At 41.1% G+C, this 24,922-nt stretch overlaps 1 protein-coding gene across 10 annotated transcripts in view; it reads left to right on the forward strand.

Annotated features, from left to right (window-relative positions):
• The window catches only part of FBRSL1 (fibrosin like 1), a 690,776-nt gene that overhangs the window by 603,006 nt on the left and 62,848 nt on the right, over window positions 1-24,922 (forward strand). For all 10 annotated transcript variants that reach the window (XM_067539808.1, XM_067539803.1, XM_067539799.1 and 7 more), the window contains one exon: window positions 18,890-18,935. In XM_067539808.1, the coding sequence (XP_067395909.1) occupies window positions 18,890-18,935 (46 nt within the window). The remainder of the gene's footprint in view (window positions 1-18,889; window positions 18,936-24,922) is intronic.

Consider the following 24,922-nt stretch of genomic DNA (forward strand, 5'->3'; position numbering starts at 1 on the left):
AGTTATTGGTAGTTTATATCCTCCTTTTTGTATTTGCGATCTTGAGTCTGCCAAGATACTGTGCTGGGACTCGTACTGTGTTTCTTTGGATCCAATGTAAGTTGAAAAAGCCCTACAAATGGGTCCTCACCCTGTCACTGGAGGCAGCTACCACTTTATACAAATTATTTAAAAATGTATAGTATAATAATTATTTTTCCTATCCCTCACCAGAAAAATACAAAATACTGCAAGTTAATGAGCAAGACGTTTGATTGAATACAACAGTTGTGATTACCGACAACAGGACAAAGAAATGCACACACGTATCTACCACTTTATGCTTTTAATTTCCTCCTCTTAGCATTATATCTTTAACACAGCAAAAGCCCAGCATAGAATCCTGACATCCGTGTATATAGTTTGCGTCCTTTGAATGGTATCCTTGTCTTAAATGGTTTCATGACCAACTGTTTAATTATTTTGTTTAAAATACAAAGCATACACATTTGTGTTGGATACATTTGGACTAGGATTTTGATAAGATATTCCACTGTGGTTGTTTCTCCAGTTTTCTTTCCTCCCCCCTTCAGTTGCCAAAGTCAATACTTTTAGTTTGTATTACAGTTGAACTGAAGCCACAGAAATTCAGACCAGGATCAGAATTTTCCTAAACTGTGGGCTGTTCAGTCTTAGTTTGGAGACTTCTCTTCCATAATTTTATTTTTAATAGAAATAGAAAACAAGACCCCAATTTAAGCATCTGCTTAAGTGCTTTCCTGAATGGTGGGGCTCTCTTGAAAGCCTTTTTTGTGCACGTTAAAATGTCTATGGAGATTAATTACCCAAATCCCTCTGCATCCAGTACACAGAGATCATTATTGGGAAGGTGTGAGTTGGTGTGTTTTAACATGAAGGATTGTAAGCTCTTTAGTTTCATCACAGCATTTTCATCTCTTTACTGAGCAAATAGGGTCATGTCTGTGCTGAGGTCACAAAGTTTTCTAACCACACACCGCACACACTTGCATCTTCTTCAGCTCAGGAAACAAACTGCAGCTAAATGTGGCTGTAGCTATTATAGGGCTTCTGTAGATACATACATAGACTTCAGCTCTTTATCATTAACAGAGGCCACAGAAAAATCAACCAGGATAAAACTGTAAGAGCTGAGCAATTTTCACACTTCCCAGGGACTATTCAACTTCTGAAGATGTTATTGTTTAAATGAAAGTTAACCCATTAATTGATTGTCAACACTATTGGTATGTCAGCAAATGAGTGCATCTCATCTGCTGAACAGAGACCATATACATCCTGCTGTCCTGTCCACTGGCATTGGCATCCCGTGTGTGAAACTGCAGGCCAGATATGTGCAACAAGCATACTGATGCTGCTGGGCCAAGTTTCTTGTGCTCCACAACTGACTCGGCACTTTGGAAAGCCACGCCTGTGAGTACTCTGGACATTTTCCAAGTGATGGTTGAGCATGGAATATTAGCTGCTGACTCATAGGAGCCAGTCTGCTTCTGACATCAGCACAAAAGGAGAGGGGCAAAGCCAGGTCACTGACACGACAGTTATTAACAGGCCAAGTGCAAACATTGCAGAGCATTTTAGAGTACGTGGTATATTTACTTTTAAAGAAAACAAACCGATGGGCAAGCACTCTGCATTTTTCAAGCTGTGTCTGAAGTACACAGCGTTAGAAACACTTCTGCAAACTGGGCCTTTTCGTAAGTTTACAAGTTATGTTTGGCTCAGCCAGCTAGAACTATATGAAGGGCAAATTTGTATTACACAGAAATAAGAGAACCCAATGATTGTCTCTCCCCTGTGTCCTGTCATGGCAGTTGTCATTAGTTGGGGATTTCTTTGTCTGAAATCATGGGAATTGGAAGCAGAGCATTCTCAGTGGAAGGCCCTGCTCTCTAGAATTCACTCTCTCTTGAGGCTCACCAGACCCCAAGACTGGCAGGCTTTAGAACACTGTACTAGGTGCATCTGTTTAAATTGTTTAGTTAGGAATTTGGGTTGATGGCTGGGAGAGTTGCTTATGGCCACTGCATGGGGAAATAGTCCATTTTTGTGGCCAGTGTTGGCATTGGCTATATAGATTGTTTGTTTTTTTTATTTTTGTAACCACACCCAGACAGTCACAGTGGGTGTGGTACAAAGGAAATAAATCACTCTGATTGGGAAGAGCAATCTGGGAGTAATTGGTCAAATATCCATCCCATGAGTCTTGCTTTGTCTTCTGTAATTCCCATAGCCATAACATCCATCACACAGTTCTTTAAAGCATAGCATGCTATTTCCCATATCGTGTGCAAACAAGAATATAGAAGGCTTTCCCACTTGAACTGCCAGTAACATCATCCTTAAAGGCCTTGCGCCTTCTTTCTTTGGTTTATTTGCTTGGATTTCACATGGCAAAAGGGATCTGAGTCAGAGAGAAAGCCACAGTAAATGCAGTAGGCATCATAGGAGAAGGAAGAATTTATTACAGAAAGAAGTAGCGTATTGGAAGCAAATGACCATTCAACCTATTGATAGTTTTCTAAAGTGAGAAGTCTGGGGAGTGGATCTGGGTGTATACTTCCAGCAGAGAGTGTCGGAGAAAGGAGGGACGTAGAGTGTTTTCCTTCTAAATTAAGTGGGCCATGGAAATTAAACTATCCTCTTTAATTTTAGAGGAGTTCCTTCCTGCACCGGACTGTGACATGTTGGGGAATTGATGGTCATTGTGGAGAAGCTTGGTCTTCCACTGTCTGTGTTGTGCCAGTTTTGTCAAATGAGTAATTCTTAGGCACTAAAATGTTCTTGAAGATAGCAGTGAGGAGGAAGGGGCAACCTGTAATGTGAAGCAAGCTGAGAAAATTCAACAGACATCAAAAAACTAAATTACTGGACTCCATAGGTGCCTAAAGTGATATTTCAATCTGTTATGGATGGAAAAAAGACCAAGCACCATGTCCTCCAGCATTACACTTGCATACACCCATTCAGGATGCTATGTCAATCAGCTCACCCCATCTGTGTGGCAGTCTGGGGGCAGATTAGGATATGGTTGTCTTCATCTATTTGAACTCCCGGAAGGAAGGTAGCATTTGATTTCACAGGAAGATTAATGAGATATTTCAGAGCCTCCAAATCTGGCTGCTTCCAAATGACGGCATTTGTGCTTATGTCTGTTCTATAGACATGAGCAGAGCAACATTTAACGAGAGTGTGCAGTTATCCCTCTCTCGATTCCTTCTGTGCTGAGAGTTCTGAAGTGCTCTGTGTCGGAAGTTGTCTCTTACTCCCCACCTTTGGTGTCCCAGTTCCGGATGGTGGATTCTCCTCCCTCAACTCTTGCTGGGAAGAATCGGTGATGGTGGCAGTAGCTTCTTCTTAGAAATGAATCTGTCAAAAGGTGAACCCCGACAGAAGCCCTGTTGCTGAAAATAGGCAGCAGGAGCAGATGTAAAATCACAAGCAGCAATTAAAATATACACTGTGTTTAAAAACAAATCAGTGGTTCTTGAAGAAGGGGACAATGCCATGCCAGGCTGTCACAGGTTAAGCAGCAGCAGTGGAAAGTGCAGCTGATATTTTCAGGTGAGCAAAACCAAGCAAGCTGGAATTATGCTCCTTTCAGCATCTCATCATTTTATGACAAAGGAGGAATTGTCATTGCTGTCTTGTGATGTTTAATATAGCAGTTGAGGAGAGCGCTCAAATGTAGGGAAGCTCCAGGAGGGCTTCCTACTGGGAACTAATGTTCCTCCAACCCCCCTCCCCCCTCCAAAAAAAAAAAAAAAAAGGCACCAAATAAATCTGTGTCCATCTCCTTGTAACTGTATTAAAATAGAAGTAAAACTGGCAGGAGCATATTGCCTCCCCAGCTATCACCTGTAGTATAACGCCAATAGGCAATGTGTTCATTTCCAATGTCACTCACTTTTATTCTTCTGTAGTGACTCTCATCTTAGGACGCCTCACAGCACTCCTGTGAAGCAGATATTATTTTGATCCATTTTACAGATGGCTAAACTGGGGCACGGGGAAGTGAGGGGCTGGGATTTTCGAAGAAGTTGAAAAGAACTCAGTGCCCAAGGAAATTCAGTAGGATTTGGGCACCTAAGTCCCTTTAGGCTCCTTTGAAAATCCCAGTTGTTGTGATTTTCCCCAGCTCCCACACAGTAAGTTAACAGCAAAAGCCGACAGAGTATTATTGCTTTTGCAATGTGTGTATGTAGTTTTACAGAGATATACACATGATCCCTTTACTAAAGAATTTGCAAGCAATGATGAAACAGTATGCATGAGAGATGTGGACAAACTCTGGGGGTGGAGTGCTTCATAGAATGACAAGTCAGTTGCTAAGGACATCAATGCAGGCACTATAAAGGATCATCTGAATTTTTCTTCACTTTCCTTGTGCCTTTCTTTCTGCCATATGCACATACAGACACTCAGCTACTAAGAGGAGGGTTAGATTGTTTAGACCTCATGAAAGAAGTTTGATTTACGGAGAGACTTGAAGGAAGAAAGGATGAAGGGCTGGTGGGTAGGAGCCAGTAAGGGGTTTCATGCTTTCAGTGCTGTGCAGGAGGAGGCCAAGCTAATCTGTCTATCTAGAATTTTATACCACAGTTCATTACCATGGCAACTGAGCACATGGAGATGAGAAGGAAATAAAGGGGATTGGTGTTAGACTTGTTGGATGTAGAGGTGGGGATGAGGATAGGGGATGTGGAGAGAGTGAAAGGTGTGAGGGGACTAAGTATAGTTTAGATCCTTGAAGGCAAGGATGAGGAGCTGAAGTCTGATGTGGAAGCAATTGGAAAGGGTAAGATTAAAATCGAGGAGGCCCACTTTATGCACTGGGAGAAAATCCATCCCACGTCTGGTTTGGAAATAAGCCAACAATGTAGCAGTAACGGTAGCTTCCAGACCTCTGCGTCCGCTTCTTTGGCCAGTTCTCACCAGAAACTGTCAAATGGAGCAAAATGGAGCTGTCTGTTTTTGAATCATCTTAGCTAGAGTCAGCTCCCTGAAAACAATTATTAATAACTCACCTCACACCAACCCTCCTCTTTCTCACTCGACACCCCAAGAACTGGGCAGTGAGGTTGTACAAGAATTTTGGGCCTTTAGGATAAGCTAGCAGCCACAGAACTGGCCTGTACCGTGTGGTGGCTAAGGTGATCTGCTAAAGTAATTGCCCTTTTGCAAGGCGCCCGCAGTTCAAAGCATAATCATGTTTGGACACTGGGTTGACTTTCCCTTTTTTAATGCTTTAAACAGAGTTATGTGTTCAGCAGTTATTTGTTTAAGCGTTCTCCATGGTATTTGAAAAGCCTCTCTAAAGAAAACTCCTGGTGTGTTTTGTTGGTTTAAAAAAAAAAAGAGAGAGAGAGAGAAAGTGATGCTAGAGTGGCAGGCTAGCACATTCCATCTGAGCTGAGCTGGCATGCAGATAAGCGTGGGTATCATTCAAGAGACACTGTGTGCTATATACACAGACCTGCCAGGGCTCTCTCATACCTGGTATTAAATCAGCAAAAAGCCTTCCACCTTCTGTTGCTGGGAGTTATGCTCTTTAGAGCTGAGTTCGACAGTTGTTATTGCAATTTTGTGGTGCTCTTTTGATTTACAGCTGTTTTTACGACCATTGAGACAGCCACAAATCGAGGAAATCTCATAAAACAGAGAGTAAACGTCTCCTTCACAGCCCAGGCAGAGTTTTGGCATCCGTGCTTATTCCATAGAGCAGGATGTGTAAACAATATTGTGTCCCCTGAGTGGCTGATATCAGTACAGTTAAGTGGTAACAGCTTGAAAAATGCATTTCTCGTATATTAGCGGTAAAACTCAAAATGGGCCCCTAGGCTAAAGTAAATTGGTGACATTTTGCAGCAGAAGGGGAAAAAAATAAGGGCAGGAATTGGAAATGCGGAGCCCCAGCTTTGAAAGCAATGGGATTGGAGCCAAAGTCGGATTTATCTGCATTATTACAGTACAAAAATAAATGGATCCACCACACTTGTTGCAAAGCATGCCTAATTGGAGAAGACAGTTTATACATGTCTGCTTTAAAGAAAAGGGGGAAAAGTTCCCTCCAGACACACACAACCTCCATCCAACCCAAAAGATGAAGTTGGGAAATGCCATATTTAATCAAATTCTCATGGGCAAGAGCTTCCCAGTTCTTGTTGTTTAGCATGTTGAGACGTTCATAGTGCCTGTGTCCCCCTTCCTTGCACCCCTACACCCATTGTACTCTCTCAGTTGTGCATTGCAACTGTAACTACAAAGAGGCAGCCTCCCAAGTTGCTACAATATGAATCCCAGTACAACACCAATAACATGCTTCCTTTTATAAAAATGTTTACCTCTGATTCAGCACTTTTTGTCTTGAGAATGACTCACAAACATTAATTATCCTCCTGATGTTTCAGAGAAGTAGGTAAATATTTAACTCAAATTGCAGATGGAAAGACTGAGGCAGAGATCTTACATGGCTTGGTTAAGGACATGGAGCAGTAAAAGTCAAAGCCTGAACTAGAACTCAGGAGTTCCAGATTCCCTGCCTTTTCATATAATTGGATCATGTCTCTGCCCAGACCTTCTTGACGGAGGGTAATTTCTCTAATTCAGGCATATAGCCTGTGTACCTTCCCGTTTCCCTACACAGTTTTGATCATTAGAGAGATAGTACATATATCTGGCCTTTGCTCTTTTTCAGGAGTTTCTAATCTTTTCTGTCTTTTCTAGTAGCTTTTTAATACCAGACCTGTCCTGTAATATCCAAGTGCCTCTAATAGCCAGGATATGTGTGTGTTTGAACTGCAGTGTTGTTGTAGCTGTGTTAGTCCCAGGATATTAGAGAGACAAGGTGGGTGAGATAATATCTTTTATTGGACCAACTTCTGCTGGTGAAAGACACTGCATCATTTAGAACAAAGGCTTTTTAAAGGGTAGAGACAGTGTGTCATACAAGCGAGTGAAATGTCGAATGTTTATTGACTGGCATGGTAGATAACAAGATTTTAGAGGTATCATATAAATACCCGAGAGAGAGAGACTGGTTCTGCTATTTTGCCATGTTTCAAGATTAAAACATGCATATTGTTTACATATTGAATAGTTTTTCCTGCGTTCATGTGTAGAGCCAATATTCTCAGATTGGTGTGCCTGGAGGTAGCGGTTGTTCTGTGGCTTTTTAGTTTAATGACTCAAGGGCCTGCTGAATACCAAGCATGGTGGTCCAGCCTCACTGAGATCCATTTTCTTTTCATCTTGTGGAGGGAACTATTAGAGGTCCTTACACACCTGGCTTCTTCTTATGCCAATGCTTAGTTGCCTGACAGAGAGAGCTGTAGAGCAGAGAAGCTGGCTTCTTTTTCTGGGCTAATATTCACAATCCACTCTCCCATTCCCACTCTGTTAGCATAGTGCGTTACATATAAGCCTTGATTCCTACAGTAATCAGTAGCAACATAACCACACTGGTTCAGAAAAGGGCCTACATAAAGGAACAAGAGGATGAGAAGATAGCTGCTCATGCTCTTTATTTGTGTATATATTTTTCACTGCAATATACAGTCCTCATTTCCTGTTTGTTATGCTTTGCTTTGTCCTGTGTTGTTTGGAAATAACTAGCCTTGAGGTTCAAAATGGCCATGGGATGTATGCATCCTGACCTTGCAGATCCTCCAAGCAAGATGAAGGTGGTTGCTCATTAAAATCATCCTATTGCGTTAAATCTGCAGGAGTCTGCTATGCTGAAAGAAATTTCTCATCCAGAGATGATTTGGGTTTTTTTGGTTTGTTTAATAAAAAGGAGCCAGGACAGAGAGCACTTCACAGTGTTACCACTTCTCACAATTTTATCATGACTCATGATTTTTTGTTTCTGATTTTCTTAAAGCTAGTGTCATATTATTGCATGAGAATCTCAACTTGCTTTTTTAAAATGCAGGCTTCTAGCCATCATGGTTGTGGTGAAAGCTTGAAAATGCATCCCCTAAAGGCTCAAAATTCTGAGAAAAATAAAAGGAAATGAATCCAGTGTTTTATTATTTTTAAAATTGTATGGTTTTTAAACTAATCTTAGGATTTGTGGGAGCCTGACTCGTGATTTCAGAGTGTTGGCATTGTTCTAGGACAGGCATGGAGCTGGGGGCTACGGAGGGTACTGCCAATAACTTTGATGTAAAGAAAGAAAAGACCTGCAACCACTGGCCACTTAGAATAGTCATATCTGCCACTGCTCCTCTCCCTCTGCCAGGACACAATAGATGAAGTCCTCAGAATGGGTAGGACCAGCACTATTCCAGTATGATTCATGGGCCATATAGTATGCCCATTGTAATAAGAACCTCTCCTACACGCTTTGTTGATAGGATGGGGAACTTTCCAATAAATGTCTTAATAAGGAATGTTTAGGAGTTACTGAGGTAAAAAGAAGGAAAAATTACATGTGCAGCAAAACCTACATCAGTTACTCTCTCACTGCAAATCCTGATTGCAGCTGCTGCCAGCAACTCCAGGAGCAAGAAAGTAACATTGCGTGCATTCATCCCCACACGCTGATCACATCTTTATGATGATGTACCCATTGTGCTTGGCAACGGGACTGAGTGTATTCCTGGAATATAGCTGCCAGCATGGTTCAAATATGCTTTGTGTATATGTTAAGCACTAACCAAGCGCTGCGTCCTCTTCACACCGAACCAAACATAGAGCTGTGGAATTAATGGGTGAACACCAGAGGGAAAGGAGTTTTATCTCTTTAACCACAAATCTTGCAATGTTGGATTTCAGCATCCTGTTGAGGCATCCGTGTTTGAATATTGGGCCACTGAATTTAAATTATAGAGATGGGTCTGAATGTTGTAACTGGCCCCTTATCTCTAGAGTGGGCCAAACCAAAAACTGAATCTGAACACCCCCCAAATTTGGGGGAAAGTTCAGCTGTGCGCATGAGCTTGGCAGCTCAAGCCTATCTCTGCTGAATGATAAACCTCCAGTGTATCAAAGAGGAAATGCAACATCATATCACCCTCTTAAGTGTTAGTGTTCTTCACCCCTCGAAGATTGTCTGGGACATGCTCCCAGTTGTCTAGAAACCCACCCAGCATGCCACAACATTGGGTGAAATGGAGGAGGCTGACTGTGACCAAACTGAATTATTTTCCATACACAAGTGGCGTGCCCCTCCCCCTTCAAATGCCCCTTCCTTCCCTTGGTTTGAACAGCTGTGAAAGGAGTGGACCTGAGAAAGAACCGTGCTTTTGTGCAGCACAGTTATGTGTTTAACATAATAAATGTTTATTGTCCTCTGGTGCAAAGGAGTAATAGGCTAAATTATAGCCTGGGGAGGGAAAGCTAGAATCATGAGGTATAGGCTGTTAATTATCTTTTTTTAGCTGTCATAATGTACTGACGTTCCCCTCCAGCCCATTCCCACCTCCCCAATCCATTGCCTCCACCATCACTATCTCTAAACTATCTGCTTCCCTTCCTATTGCATCTATCTTCTCTTCCTCCTCCTGCTCTTTCATTTGTAAAGCATCTCAGGCCTCCTGAGAGATTTGTGACTTCTCTCCCAGCAGCCGCTTAACGTGATAAAGGCCCTCAGACTGCCTCTCTCTGATTAATCAGCCCTTGTGCAGCCTCGATAGGGTGTTAATTTGTAAACTCGGTGGACAGGCAGCCATGATAAGCCTCAACAGCTGCTGTACGTCTGCCATGGGGGATGGGCAGATAAGGCTGCAGCCTTGGGATACAGCCAAGAAATATTTTGGAGCAGTGAATTAGAAACAACAACAAAAAAGAGCCTTCTGCAAAGAAGCTCCTTTTCTGGTGGTGTTGATAATATAGCAGATTTCAATAGTAGTGGACAAGAGCCTTTCCCTTTATAAACTCCATGAGCACCTAACCCAGAAAATAAGCCAGATAAGAATCAGATCTCATGTAAGACAATGAAGCTTCTACCAGAAGTGTGTGTGCCTGGTGAACGTAGAAGAATCATAGGAGAAGATTAGGGTTGGAAGGGACTTCAGGAGCTCATCTAGTCCAACATGTGCATATGCTGTGATACTGGCTAGTAGAGCTACACAAACCCTTTTGTGCATCACACAAATTTCACTACCCAATTTTTACTGCAATTGGTCTGATTCTTTAGATATGGATTGGCACTAACTCAGTATGAGACTTTAGCAGGGAGTGTAACTTGCACAAAATGGCTGGATGCAAAGGGAATGCAAAATATCTGAATGGGCATCAGTAAGTTATTTTGTGTGTTCCTGAAACATAGATAATGTAGGTGTGAGTGCATGTATATAAAATGCCATGCTGTATGTGAGTATGTGCCCAGCCTATACACAGACCATGTTAAGAGAACTTTTCCTCTTACTTCAGCTTAAAAGCCAGAAAATTCAGAACCATGAAGTATTGCAGCAATCTCTGAAAGAACTAGGCACGATCTTACGTTCCATGCACTGTAGGATAACTAGGCAAGTTGGAGTCAAGGACAAAATGAGAAGCATTTACTCTGTTTATCTAGCCATGGTGATTAAAGTCCAATATTCTCATTCTTTTTACATATATTAATTTAATTTTTTATGTAATCAGTTACATGTTCCTAAAAGTTGAGGGGGAAAATATTTTATTGAATTTGTATCCGCTCCTTAGTTCAGATGAATCCTAATAACTCTTCCATCGTTAACCTCACTGATGATAATACTCCCGTTATCTGAGGACAGATGACAACATGTGACAGATCACAGACGCTGTTCCTTCATTGCTTGCCAATGCAGATTGTTTTTTGGAGCCTTTTTGAATTGCAGCCGTTCTCAGACAGTAACCTTTATATGAAATCAGATGTCTTGCAAATCCTCTTGGCCTCTGGAATGTGATTTGGAGCAGTTTGTGTTGCTGAAGGTTCCAGGCGGGATTTGGGTGACCTGTAATTGGTTAAAAGAGAAAATAAAATTAAGGTTGCCCTTACAATGATGGCAGGAGCTACAGAAATGAATTGCTTGGCAGTGCAGATCTGGCTGTTCCTCTCCCTCCCCCTCCCATTCTTCTTTCCCTTGGTTGCCAAGTCCTGTCTGGCAGGTCATTACAATGATAAATGCAGGTAGCTGGCAAGGACCACAGTTGGGAGTTTATTCTAGTTTGCCAAGCCTTGCTTGGCATTCCCCATTGGTGCCAGCATTTGCATTCTTACTCAGTTTGATGGAAACCAGGACATGAGGTGTGAATTTATGTCTGCATCCTTCCAGGAGAGCTGGGATAATGAAATGCCAACCCAGCCCTGGGAGAAACAGAGTAATTTGGTGGGTACCTAACAACAGTCTGCCACCTGTCATTTGCAAAACATTCCCTGCCCTTCCCCCATTGCTCCTCTCTGTGATGCAGCCTTTGAATTATAAGAAGGTTTAGGTAGTTCTTCAGAGAGCACTTTCCATTCCTTTGATTTAACACAAATAAAAATCTGTGTCCCAGCCAAATAGATAGTCTGGCTTGATAGCTGCAAGCTGTAATGACAATAATACAAACCAGCGTAGTGGTGTGTTGAACAATGTTCCCAACCTTTCCTAGTCACATACAAGTTTCCTCCTACGTTTTGTAATGAAAGCTGAATTCTGTGGTTATTTATCAGCGTGGGGATGGGGGAATCATCAAATAAACTTTAGATAGTGTAAATACAGGCTGAATATCAGAAAAGCCTTCCTGACAGTGAGCTCTTGTCGAGGAGCAGTCTTTCAAGAGAAGGTCTGAAAGCTCCATAATTTGAGATCTTTCAAAGCAGACTGAACACAACACTGGAAACATGCATCATAAGGAATAGTTCTTATTGGTTGGGGTGTGGATTAGCTGACCTTAACATAGTGAGTCTTTTCCATCACTAATCTACAGAGGGAGAACACAGCCTGGTCAAATGAGAAGTCCAGAACACTCTCCCCTCATTATAATTCATAGACAAATATTATCCAGAGACAAAGCTGGTGCTCCTAGCAGCAGGAGATAACTAAGAGAGCCCAAAGAAAAGCTGAGTGTAATCTTGCCATTTATCACAATTTAAAATAATTTCCTACTAGAAAGAGTTGGAGGAGAAAAGAAAGCAATTTCTGTTTCACCTCCTGAACTTCTGGCTTTTCCACTGATTACCTGACATGTCTTTGGTGTGGAAGATCTGAAAGACAGAGTGGATGGGCATGTAATAAAGAAAATACCAGTGCCAATTAGAAAGGAAAACAGTCAGGAGTGTAAAACTGGGATGACCAGCAGTACTTTTAGAGGTAGTCTCAGCGAAAAGGGTACTGAGATGAGAGAGAATATTACCCCATAGTGTAATTTCATTTAAAGTAACTAAGGACATACAGGCTAAATGTAAAGTGAAGCTTTCTTGGCTGTGTTTAACAAGGACAGCTAGAAATGCTCCTCTCTGCTCAGTGTCTCTGAGAACAGCTGAATGGGCTTTCCACAGCTGTAGGACCAGTCTTGTCATAGCCCCATGAACTTTCTGACCTTTTTTTTTTTTTTTTTTTTTTTAAATGCATTTATTTATTTACTTATATTATCCAGAGACAAAGCCAGTGCTATGGAGCAAGGCTGGGGAGAAGAGGGAGTTTGGCCTTTTCCTCCGGGAGGAAGCTGAAACACAAAAGCATGGCTAATAAAGGGAATAGGAAAGGGAAACAGTGGGCTGTAGATGCTCTCTGGGAGATATGCGTGGGAGGGGATAGATAGGAGGGGGCAGGGAGGAAGAGGAGTTAGCCAGCCTCTGCCCTGCGGCTCTGGTAACAGACATGCTTGTAGGTCAGGCATCCTGCTGCTTCCAGAGCATCATGTCAGCAAAGACTTCTCTTCCAGCAGGGAAAGGAGGGCACCTGTGTGCAGCAAACCGAGGGATCTGAGTGGCATGTGTTTCAGAATTACAGGCACTGTTTAATCCAAAATAATTCAATTACCTTCAAAATGACTGTAAAGAGGTGTGGAAAGTGCTCTGGGTTCAAAATGTTGTTAGTTTTTTGTTTTTATGTAAAACCCACTATTCTGTTGCCAAGGGGGTAAGGGTGAAATAATAGCCACAACTATAGGACTTAAATTAAAAATGATGGAGTTGATTCACCATTGTCCTGCACCTTATGCACTTGTGTACGTATGTGCAAACTGGGTGTAAAATGTTACCTTGCTATTCTGATCAGGTAGCATTTTATGTCCACTTTTCACTGGTATAAATCACTACACAAAGAGCAGTGAATTGGGCCCAGTATCCTGTGCAGTCAGGCTCCCCAGCCATGTGCCCCTGACTCTATTCCCAGAACTGTGCCAACACTGAGGATGCTGGGGCATGGACCAAGAAGTTAAACATGGGAAAATTCATGTTCATTTCAAGTTCAGGGGCAACTGGACAATAAAAATGTTCAAGTGGAAAAGGGGCAGAGGTGATGCCTTTTTTAATAGAAAAAAGGTGTGCTGTGAAGTGCCCTTTTCTATGACAGCAATATTACTGCATGAACATACTACGTATGTCAATTAACTTGACTTTGGGGCATTGCCTGACATTTGGCAGTAACAGAAGATAGTCCAAGAAGCTTCTTGTTACTAGTGAAGCCTCTGTTAAGTGAACCTTCACCCCAAGAGCCCAACACCTCTCAGTTGCTCATAGAAATGGCCTTTAATGAAAGGTTAGAATTGTGCTGGAAACCTTTAGGATATTTTAAGGCGGTCACTTTATCAAGGAGTTGCCTGTTGAGAGTAGTTCGTAGTGCAGATTTCACCACAGTGTGTTATCTGATCTGCAGCACAGCAGAAGTTTTTGTATTGTGTTTGAGATAGATCAGCACAATCATTCTTTTGCCAATATTGCACCAGTCCGAATTTACATTTCATTTAATTTAAATAGATGCAGCCTTGTGTTGGAGGTGGGTGGCCAGATTTTCAAAAGAGCTTATTTCCCATTTAGGCATCTAAAAATCTTTTTCAGAAGTGTAGCATACCCAGCCGCTTCCATTATTTCCATGCCCAAGTGGGAGCTGTTGGGTTCTGAGCACGTTTGAAAATCTAGACCATAAATTCTATGCAAAGGTCACATAGGGACACTGTCTTCACAGTCCAAGGATGATCAAAAAGCAAAATGTAGCTGGAGTGTGTGTTGTGTATCCTGTTTCTTCTTGCTTAATCCCTCAGCACAGCTGCATAAGATTCCCTCTTGGTCAGTTAATTAGCCCTGTCCCCATCAACCATAATACTATCTAGAAGATTTCAAGCAAAAGTAGATCACAAGCTTTGCACCTCAGATTGATTTTTCTTGTGGCGCTGGGCAAAATGATTAACATTGGTCAGAAGAGGTCAGAAGAGGTGGGTGAAATCAGAGGAAAGAGAGCAAGAGAAGAATGAAAATCAATAAGAGACATCCTGGTTATTGGTGAACCTCCAAAGGTTTGTAGGTCTGCCCTGAGGCTTCTCTAAACAAATCCATCCTTTTAGTTTGGAAGCCTCCCAAGAAGAGGCTTTTTTGTGAGATTTCCAGTGCTTGGTTTCAGCCGGGTGAGCAATGTCGTGAGAATAGCCTATCTTGAGGTTGAATCCTAGCTGCAATGGAAGGTGTGCAGCCTTTGCAAATATGAAAATTAAGCTACATTTTAAAACTTTCTTTCTTCTCTCACCCAAAGAGGAATGAGTCTGAGTTTGGACAAAGGTTTGGTTCTTGCATGTACAGAACCAGTCCACCTGGCCCTTATCACCATAGAGTTTTGCTATTTGTGAGCCCAACATTTGGAACTATCTAGCAGAAAAGTGCCTTGTGGTCGGATGCTTGAAGCATCAGGACTGGGACCAGTTTACCAGTAGAGTTATGTTGTCTGATGGATCAATTCTGGATTGGGAAACCGGTGTTTTCTGCTCCAGGAAGATCTATATGGCCTTTATTTTCAATGCCAAGCAAGCATTGATTCCCTGTTAACAATTTTTTAGGCTGGAGGGGAAAAAAATCAGTAACTACTGGGAGGCCTGACATAGTTTTATTGTGCTGTCTTTTGTGTGAAGTTATTGTTCTTTGTTATATATAAACCTTAAATTATTAATCTGAAAAAGGGATACACCTTTCAGCTGTTCTGTGTTAGCAGGAATCAGGATAAATGAGGCATGGATTTTATTATACCTCAGTATTTGTCTTCAGGGAGAAAGGGAGTGCTGCATCATTTGTGGTTTCCACCTTCCATTATTAAAACAAAAACTGCCTTTGCTGAGCCTTCTGTTAGCAGGAGCTGAAAATGTGAGCCATAGTGTGTTCTGTTTGCTGTGAGTTTGTGTGCACAGGGAGCAAGACAATGGGGAAACAGCATGGGTTTTATTTTTTTATTTCCAAGGTGGGGGGAGTAGTTTTATGTGTATTATGTGTAGTAATTTCAACACCATTTAAAGTTAAGCCACAGAGCTGGGTGGATACTTTTTCTCTTTAGGACTGGGGAAGGTAGGAGGGTGGGGTGGGGTGGGGTGGGGTGCAGGGGGAAGGAAATAAGATCAAAATAGCAGCAGTGAATTGGCAGTTGTCAGCAGCTCTGATGAATAAGTAAAAAAAAAAGGCATGGTACAAATTTGCAGCCTCCCTTAAATAGGGGCTGGAAGGATTTTAAGAAGTTTTGTGATTCAGCTGTGTGAGCCACCTTGAAGACTCTACTATCCTGTGTGTGTGTGTGTGTGTGTGTGTGTGTGTGTGTGTGTGTGTGTGTGTGTGTGTGTGTGTGTGAGTGAGTGTGCATGCTCACTTTGGGGCGGGAGAGGCAGGGAAAGAGTCTGCAACACGTGAAAAATGTAGCGCACTCTATCTCATAGAGAAAGAGGTCTTACCAAAGTGACAGCTTTAACAAAACATATCTTCCTCTGGCTGTGGTGTATCCAGTGCAAATGAAAGGGAAGAGTAGTTAAGAGGAGGAGACAGGCACCAAATGCACAAGCAAGACTAGGAGTGTGTTCAGTCTGTAGGCTTCAGGCTGAGAATGTCTGTCTGCATTATCCAGTGATGAAAAAAAATCTGGTAAACAGAAAAAATACTCCAGAGGTACACAAATCATTCTGCTTTGTAACCCTGAGACTGTCCTCCCCCATTCCTGAGACTCTGCTTCAGGTGGGCAGTGAAAGGAGGAAAGGAAATCCCTTAGCTTCATGCTCCTAAACCAAACACACACACACATGAATTCCTGGATGGCTTGAGCCATCCATGTAAAGGACTCTAACTGGCTGAATTGCTCTCAGGGGAGGAATTCCAGGGTGGTGGGTTTTTTTGGTTTTTTTTTTAAATCCCTTCTGAAACATATGCAAATGAATTGCTTGAAACAGCAGAAAATGTGGGAGGGCAATTGCTTTAGCATATGCTTTGGTTTGCTAGATTTTTGCACTCAGTTGTCTTGCTCAGATCCATAGGTTTTTGTGTCTGTTTTCTTTAGAGGGTGAGTGATGGAATTGAATGATGTATTCAGATTCTGCCTCATTTCTGCCTTTCCCAATTTCCTCATTGACTTTAGAGTAATAAGGAATAATAATAGTCCTGGAATAAACTGTAGTGTAGGGATTGACTGTTTCAGAAACAGTCCTTTAGCCAAAGAGAGTACTGATCCGGAGGCAAAGATCTCCATGAATGTATGCAAAACTTAATGTAAATACTAGGTATGAAGGTTTATGTCTAATAACTGTGGCTGTGGTGCTGAAAACGTTGTTCCTTATATGCTGACTCTGACACTCAACCCCAAATTTGCAACGAGTTTTTTCTCTGCTGTTCTCCGTGTATTAATCGCAGATCTTTACTTTCTCTTTAACCTGAAATTTCTTGCTTATTTCTCTTAAATTCTGGCATAACTTTATACTGTATTGATGAGCTCTTTAGCTGATGATCTGACTTTTGTGGTGACAATGTAAGACTGTATTATCTTTCTTTGCTGAATTATGGGGAAAGGAGCCATCCTTATGGTTAGAACAGGGAATTAAGTTTCAAGATTCCCTGCTCTGGCACCGACTGTCTGTGACTTTGTCAAGTCAGAGGCTTCTGTTTGCTAGTTTCCCTATCTGTAAAGTGGGATAATCTTATTTACCCGCCGCCAGCAAGCGTTATGAGGCCTAAAGTTTATGAAGCGCTTTGAGGCCAATCTTATATTTATGTGTTACTAGTTTTAGATACATGTCTGAGTTGCACTATTCAGCCCAAATTTCAAATATCCTACAATGTTTAGACCCAGGGTTTTGGCTCAGATTCATTCCTATTTTCTGATGATGATGCTGGATGTTGTTTGATAATATGTGGAAGATGGTCTTACTAATGGATAATAAATTCAGAGTTGGCTATTTATACACTATTTACACTGCTGCCATTTCAGTGTTATACGTAGCAGTAAATAAATAGCCAAAGTGTAAATTTTGCCCTCCCCTCCACTCTTGCAGTGAAGGTGATACAATGTAATTCAAAGCAGAATTTGATCCATCATCTCCCAGAGTTTTAGGATCATTTTGAGAGGGTATGCAATGACCATACACACTCAGACTGATCTGAGGCAGGCTCAACTGAGAACTTCCTTACTTATTATCTGGGTTTTTGTCTCAACCTCATCATGGTTTTGTGTTGTCTTCCCTTTCTCTTTTTTAGTACATATGCATTCAATATGATCACTACAGATTGTTACTTTGTGTTCTTTAGAAATAATACTGGTAGAGATGACTCTTTCTTCTTATATCTGCTGCAGATCTTCTTGCATTTTTACTGTCTTTTTCTGAATCGCTAACTAAAATAAGTATCAATGCAATACAATTCATAGTGTACTTATCATGCAAACCTCCCTGGGCACCTTAGAATAAAATCAGTAAAATCAAAAAGAAAATCAGCTAAATTCAGACCTGAGTTGAATTAATTATTTTTTAAAGCAGTGTTGGGGATGTGGGGTTTTTTTATATTTATCTTCTTCAGCTTTATTCTCTCTGTGTCATATTTTTTATTCAGTTTGACGCAAACTTGGAGAAAATATTCTCAGTTATCACACTGAGATTAGTGATGTGTTGATAAAGCCCATTTGCCCAAAAATTAGCTTGTCATTCTCTATGGACCCTTTATTGACCAGATAATGATGAGCTAGTGATAAATGATAAATTTGTTTATGCTGAAGTAGATTGGTGCTTTGATGGCTAGAAAAAAGTCACCAAATTAACTAATAAAAGCTTTATTTACCATGAAGGGTTTTTTAAATGTCTGTCATTATCATCATGGCTGCAACACAGTGACCCCGATTATCATGAAGCTGTTTACAAGGCTTAGGTTAATTGGATTTCTTAACTACTTCCCAGAGCTGTGAGGAGTACAAGCACAGGATGGAGTTCAAACAGTATAATGCAACCCAGTTTACAAAGAGACAGGATTCTTATAGAAGGGAAATTGCTTTATTTCATAACCAGCTCAGTGCATAGAAGCATGTGTCTGTGATTTGATATAATATATGTAACACCTCTATTTGTGCAGATGCATATAGCTGTAACTTGTATTGTCACTACACAACTACGATTTGCGTATTCAGTAAGAGAGGCAGCTTATTTTCAACACGAGAGACTTTGAAATGTTGTTACTTCAGCTTGATAGCCATTTCATATGAAGAATCATGAATAAAATAGCTTGTGTGTTGCATGGTTGCCTGAATAAAAAAGACAGGAGGATGTATTTGAGTGAGAACAGGACAGTGTTTTTATATGCTTTTCTTTCCTCTGCTTAAGACTCCTGCTTATTCTTAAATAGCACAACATTGCACCCTCCAGTTGCAATGTGTAACTGCAGTTATAATGATAACACTCATTTTGTAAAGACGGTGTATTGTTAGACCTATGTTCTCTTTTAGAATCAATAACCCTCTTTCTGTTTTGTTTTCAGGCTTCTTTAAGCTCCGAGAAGCTGTTTTCTCCTGCAGCAAATAAAGGTAAGTGCTTTGGAGAAACACTTTCCTTTTCTTATCTTAGCATGAGAACAAGAAACTCCTTCACTGTATGAAACCACCAAAAGCCTTTAGTGTGTAACAGGAATTGAATTTAACAGAAAGCCAGTGACTTCAGTCTTGCCACGTAGTGTTGTCAAAAAGAACAACCTCACATTGTCACAGACTTGCAATGATTATGTTAATTTTCACAGCCCCCTTGTATTGGTATAAGACTGGGTTTTTTCCCTTCCAGGTGGTAGATTTGTAACAAATGTCTTAACGAGAGGGCTTATTGATGAAGTATCAGAGCTGCCACTCTGCTATAATACAAGCAAATCCTGTTTTTTTTAAAAACTAAGGAATATTTGTATATCTGTATTATTTTCCCAAGGATTCAAACATCTTTTCACCCACTAACGTGCAGAACATTTATATCTATAGGATTCAATCCTCCAAAGTGAAGCTTAAGATGCTCAGTATATTGCAGGATTCTATCTAGTCCATAGCTCCCATTAGTATTAATGAGAGTTACCTGTGATGTACACTGGGCGTTGCTAAGAGACGAGGTCTGTTCAGATTTCCTTTGGGAATTGTAGTGATACATTTTTAAATATACCAAGCCCTCCCTTTAGAACTCAATCTATTGGTGATACAAGGCGACTTGGCTTGTTGCTCAGCTTCCTATAGGATAATTTTACTCTTGGTTGAATACTTTGGATAAAAAATATTTAAGGAACAGCCTTGTAGAGAAGAGTGTTGTGTACAATTGAAAGCATTATTCTATGAATGGTTCTGCTCTGTTGTGCAAGAAGGCTGACATTATGGCTTTGTATGCACAGCCAGTAAGTAATGCTGTTCTGCAGCGTTCCCTGTATTGAACTACAGAATAAAAACATTTCAGAGCAATAATGACTACTAGGGAGAGACAAATGCCTTGAAGGAGGAAAATGAAGCTCATTAATAAGAAATTATAGCATGAAAAGGTTATTTCAAGAGGACCAAGAGGGAGTTCGTTTACCTCACTACTGTGTAGGAATAGGGGCTAGCCAAGGAAAGGCTTTTTGGTTGTTGTTACTTGTGTGTGTCACAGGCTGATTCCAGGCACCAATGATAGCTGGCCTCCTTAGAGGCTGTATGTGCTAGAAATTCTCTCTTTCCAAGTTCTGCAAACTTTAAATGTTGAACGTGAAACGTGAAAACTGCTGGTGAGTGTGTGACATTAGTACATTTGCAGATGTTTTCACAAAATTATAAAAGTTTTGTCAGGAAAAAAATTAGCAAAGAGTGGGGGTGGACCATTTGTCATTTTTCCACCTTAAGTGCCAAACCTGTAAGACCCCTATCCCATACAGTTCTCTCTCAACAAAACAAAACTTCTGTGATCATGCATGAAATTATGGCCCAATGATCTAATTTAGAGGGTTATGTTAAAGTTTTAGCAGTGTTGTTAGCTCCTGCAGTTATTGAAATCTGAGGGCATTTTTTCTCTCTTCATATCTCAAAGCCACTCAGCAACATGAGTCTTTGAATTGCTCTCCATCATGTGCAGGGTGCTTGACAGCTTTGAGTCATCTACTCACTGATATTTATTTACATCACTGCGGCTGAAAACTATTACCGTTTATTTTACTATAGATCCACACACCACCAGGCTTTAGGAAAGTTTCAGTCCAGATCTGAATTTTGTGGCTCATCTTTAGCTTCTTCCTAGATCTTGGTACACACTTGTTTGCCATAGGTTGAGACTGTGAGCAGAGTCTGCTCAGGATTGACGTAGCAGTTGTGTTGCAGGGCCAGATTGAGTAGCATTGGTAGATCTAAGTGGAGAAGCTTGAACGGCACTAAATTCTGACACAGGTAAATATTATAAGTCCTGCTACGTGATCAGAGTTTTCTCTCTCACATATGCAAATTAAAACCACCATTAAATGATGAAGCCTTGGTGATGCCATATGGGCAGAGATAAGGTGAGTTTCAAGGATTTACATTTCAAACTCCATTAATAAGATACCAAACTTGACTCAAATCCTAAATTTTCAAAGGTGCAAGTAATGCATGCACCCAACACAGCGGTAATTGTGCAAGCAAAGGATTAGTTAAACATACAATTTTCTGATTTGCATGCATAAACGGTGCAATGGGTGCACACTTCTCTTGCAGGCATTCACACTGTGCCCTTCTTTGCAAACCTGCTGTGTTAACAGTTCTTAAAGTGTGGGGGAGGGAGGATTGCAAGAGGTTACAGGCCCAGCAAAAAGCAATAATTAAAAATTAAGCTGGGTCACTGAGGGGTGCACTTCAAGCATTGTTTTGCCAAAGTTTGTGCTGCTCAGATTGATACCATTTTAAGCACTCACGGTTGGTAATGCTTTTCTTTTAATATATTATCATTCCATTTTTTTTCTTGTTGAAGAGCAGTTAGAATTCTGTAGAGGTTAATCTTTTAGCTAGCAAATTCTATGTTGTCTGCATTGTTAGCTTTTTTTACATGACTCTTTTTTTTTTTTTTTTTTAAACAGGTTAGGTCAGGTTTATTCTTGATGTAACACCATTGACTTCCATAGAATTACATCAAGGATACATTTTGTACAGTAAATCTGTTAGTGTCATTCTTGTTTGCCAACCCATTAACAATGAAAGGAAGTATTAAGATGGGCAACTTTCACTTTTCCATGTCTGGAGAAATTGTAAAATGTAACTTTTTACCATGTTGCTCAGCTTCATAAAAAGTCTTAGATGCTGAATCTTTTGTTTAATGGTTCCTGTGTTACGTTTGTCATCGCCTCATTACAACAGAAGGCTGTTGCTGTTTTGCCCCTCTTTTGACACAAGTTAATGTGTGACAACAGATGTACTATGTAGCAGTCAGTATCCCAGGAACATTTACCATTATGCAGAGGAGAGGAGGTGTCTTGACCCAAAATGACCTCAGTGGTCACAGATGTGAAATAGACAGCTTTGAGCTTTCTAGAGAGAGAGATGAAACACCCCACACAAGAAAATAATTAAAAATAAAAAGCACAGAGGCCTTAATCAGATGTGATGATAAATCCCTGTTTCCTGGCATAAGAAACCATTTGTTTAGCTGACTTGTGATCATGGTGGAGAGGGACTAGGATGTTCACTATCTAGGGCCCTATTGTACATCCTTCCTACAAATAAATCAATAATCACATAATAAGGGCCCATTTGTTCTGGCACCCTGTTCTTTTCATGCAGGGTTCTTCCAGCCAGTCACTAGTGGTGGGGTGGGGGAGGGGAGCTGGAGTGACCTGAAAAACCAAAGGGCACGGGAGAGCTAGATCAAAGTTCCATGCTATCCAGATGGACAGGCGAGACTGAGCAGGAAAAAGAGCGAGAGTTTGTGATACAAATTCAGATTGTTTGTCAGGCTACACCAGGCCAGAGGAGCTTTCACCCATTAATTACCCAACAGGACCTCCATCTGGCTGGTGTATTGACATTTGGGGTGTTGTGTTTTTTAATACTATAGGGTACACTTCAGCTGCTGATTCACTGTTAGGTGAATCCTTTGTTCCTGCCATTTCATTGGTGGGAAATGATTATGCCCTGTTGTAAATGCAGATATCCTAAAGGCCTTTCTTCTTGATGATCAGTGGTGCCAGTCCATGCAGTGCCGGCCTTACACTATTTGTTTCAATGAGATAACCAGGAACATGCCAGAGCAACAAAGAGAGCTTTTATTACCAATAAGCCTTGAAACTGAGATCCTAATTTTTGGAGATCTGAGTTCTCCCTTGAACCTCAGGCACCTGGGAGTACTGCAGTATGTAATGGACTTCTTAAAATAGATGTTTCTTTAGTGGATTTAGTGCTGGTGAAAGGTTCCAGATTAATGGTCCTGGAGAGTGAAATCTTCTTTCCCCAGAGCAAGTGGAGCATGGATAGCTGCAGTGCAAGCTTCCCCATATTAATCCCTACCAATGTGCTTCAGTCCTGACCTGGAGCACTAATTTGTAGAAGTGAAATGGGAATTCATTGTCATTGTCCATTGAGTCATTGGCACCTCTGAAAACTGCAGGGTTGCCAGATGTGGTTTTATAAGATGACCACCTGTCCACTATGCATCAGACTGAGCACAGCACTACAACTTTGGACAGGGCATGGAACAGCTGTCAAGGATGATTTGGAAGTCAGTCTGATCTGTGAATGCTCAACACCTCTTGGGATCAGGCCCAAACTTTGAATTAGGCAGGCAGTATAGTCTGATGCATAGAGTACCTCGCTGGGAGTCCACATTCCTAAGCTATATGTCCGGCTGTGCCATATACTTGCTGGGTGATCGCTTAACCTCTGGGCCTCAGTTTCTACGTCTACAAATGAGGGATAATACTTGCCACTCCAGCATGTTGATAGGTTTAATTAATGAATGTTTATAAAGTGCTTTGAGATCCTTTGTTGAGAGGTCATATGGACAGTATAGAATACAAAGCATTATTGTCACTGTAATAATAAATGACAGTGAAAATAAGGTTGGGTTTTTTTGCTTTTATCCATTTTTTTCTCTCCAGGACAAAAATGCTTGCCATACACACTCACTTTTCACTGCAGATGGAGGCACAGAGCTCTGAAGTGTTGTCTTTCATCATGAACTGTACACGTCCCTAAAGCTTACAGTCTGTGTCTTAAATCTTTGACAAGAGGGAATCAGGCTTGTTCGGCATATAAGCCATAATTGTCAGCCATGGGATGCACTCTGACCACCTGCCCCAATGGGTTAATGCAACTTATAATTCTTTGAAGTTTCCTTCCTTTATTTTTTGTCGTCTTGACCATAGAACTGTGCCATGGGCCAGCAAGAGAGATTTCTTGTTAAAAGACAACTCAGAGTCCTGATGAATGCATCTGAACCAGAAAAAGAGCCCCTGTTCCTCTGAGATCAGTGCAGCATAATTTTGCTGCCTTAAGGGGACTGTCTCTCCTTTTTCTCTTCTCCTTTTTTTCTTCTGCACTAAACTGTCTCACTAAATCATGTTAAAAGCTGGAAATACAACATCTCCAGAGTAGGACATGCTGTTAAAAACTGAAGCTCATTATTACAAGTGGGGGTGGAAGCTGGGGTGGGGGACAAGAGTTGGAAATAGGTGGTTTCTTCACTGAGAGTGTATTTGTGAGCCAGATGAAGTGGAAACCAGCCCTAGCAGGGCTGTTCTTGAAATAAGGTACTTTGCAGAGTTGTGAGTGTTGTTATCTAGTGGATAAGGCACTGAACTGGGACTCAGGAGACATGGGTTCTATCCCAGTTTTGCCACTTATCTCTTGTGTGGCCTTGGACAAGTCACTTCACCTTTCTATGCCTCTCTTTCTGCCCCCACCTTTTGTTTTGTTTTTGTTGCAAGCTCTTTGGGACAGAGAGTCTCTCATTATATGATTATATAAAGCCTTCTCCACAGGGGTCCCAATCTCACTTGGTGTCTCTAAGTGCTACTAGGTAATACAAATAGTAATAATATACTATAGAGTTTTTCATCAAAAGATCTTGATGTGATATGTAGGCATTAAGCAAGTCTCTCAACACTCTTTCCAGAGAGGTAAGTAGCAGAATCCTATATATATGTGGAAACTGAGGCCCAAAGAGGTGTAGTAAACTTGTCCATGGTCATACACCAACTCAGTGGAAGAGTCAATAATGCAGGTAGTAAGGGCTCTGCCACTGATTCCTTCCATTTTGTAAAGTACCCAGGCTTTGATGAAATTCTTGAGTCAGCATTTTTCCTTTGATGCCTGGTAAACCTACTCCAATGATGTTTGCAGCTTGAGTCTGAAGATGATTCAGAACCACATCTGTGAATGAGAGGCCACATTAATTAATCACAGGCAAGGAGGGGAAACTTTAACAGAAGTAGTAGTAGTAGTAGTATAGCACCTAACATGCACTAGATGGCCAGACTGCTCATAAAGCCCCTTGCCACCAGTACTTCCAACTCTTTTTACACAAATTTCACATTATTTGGTGTTTTTCTTAAAGC

Source organism: Emydura macquarii, unplaced genomic scaffold (assembly GCF_026122565.2).
Source record: "Emydura macquarii macquarii isolate MOO-44397 ecotype Brisbane River unplaced genomic scaffold, CSIRO-AGI_Emac_v2 contig_554, whole genome shotgun sequence".
Classification (NCBI taxonomy): Eukaryota; Metazoa; Chordata; order Testudines; family Chelidae; genus Emydura; species Emydura macquarii.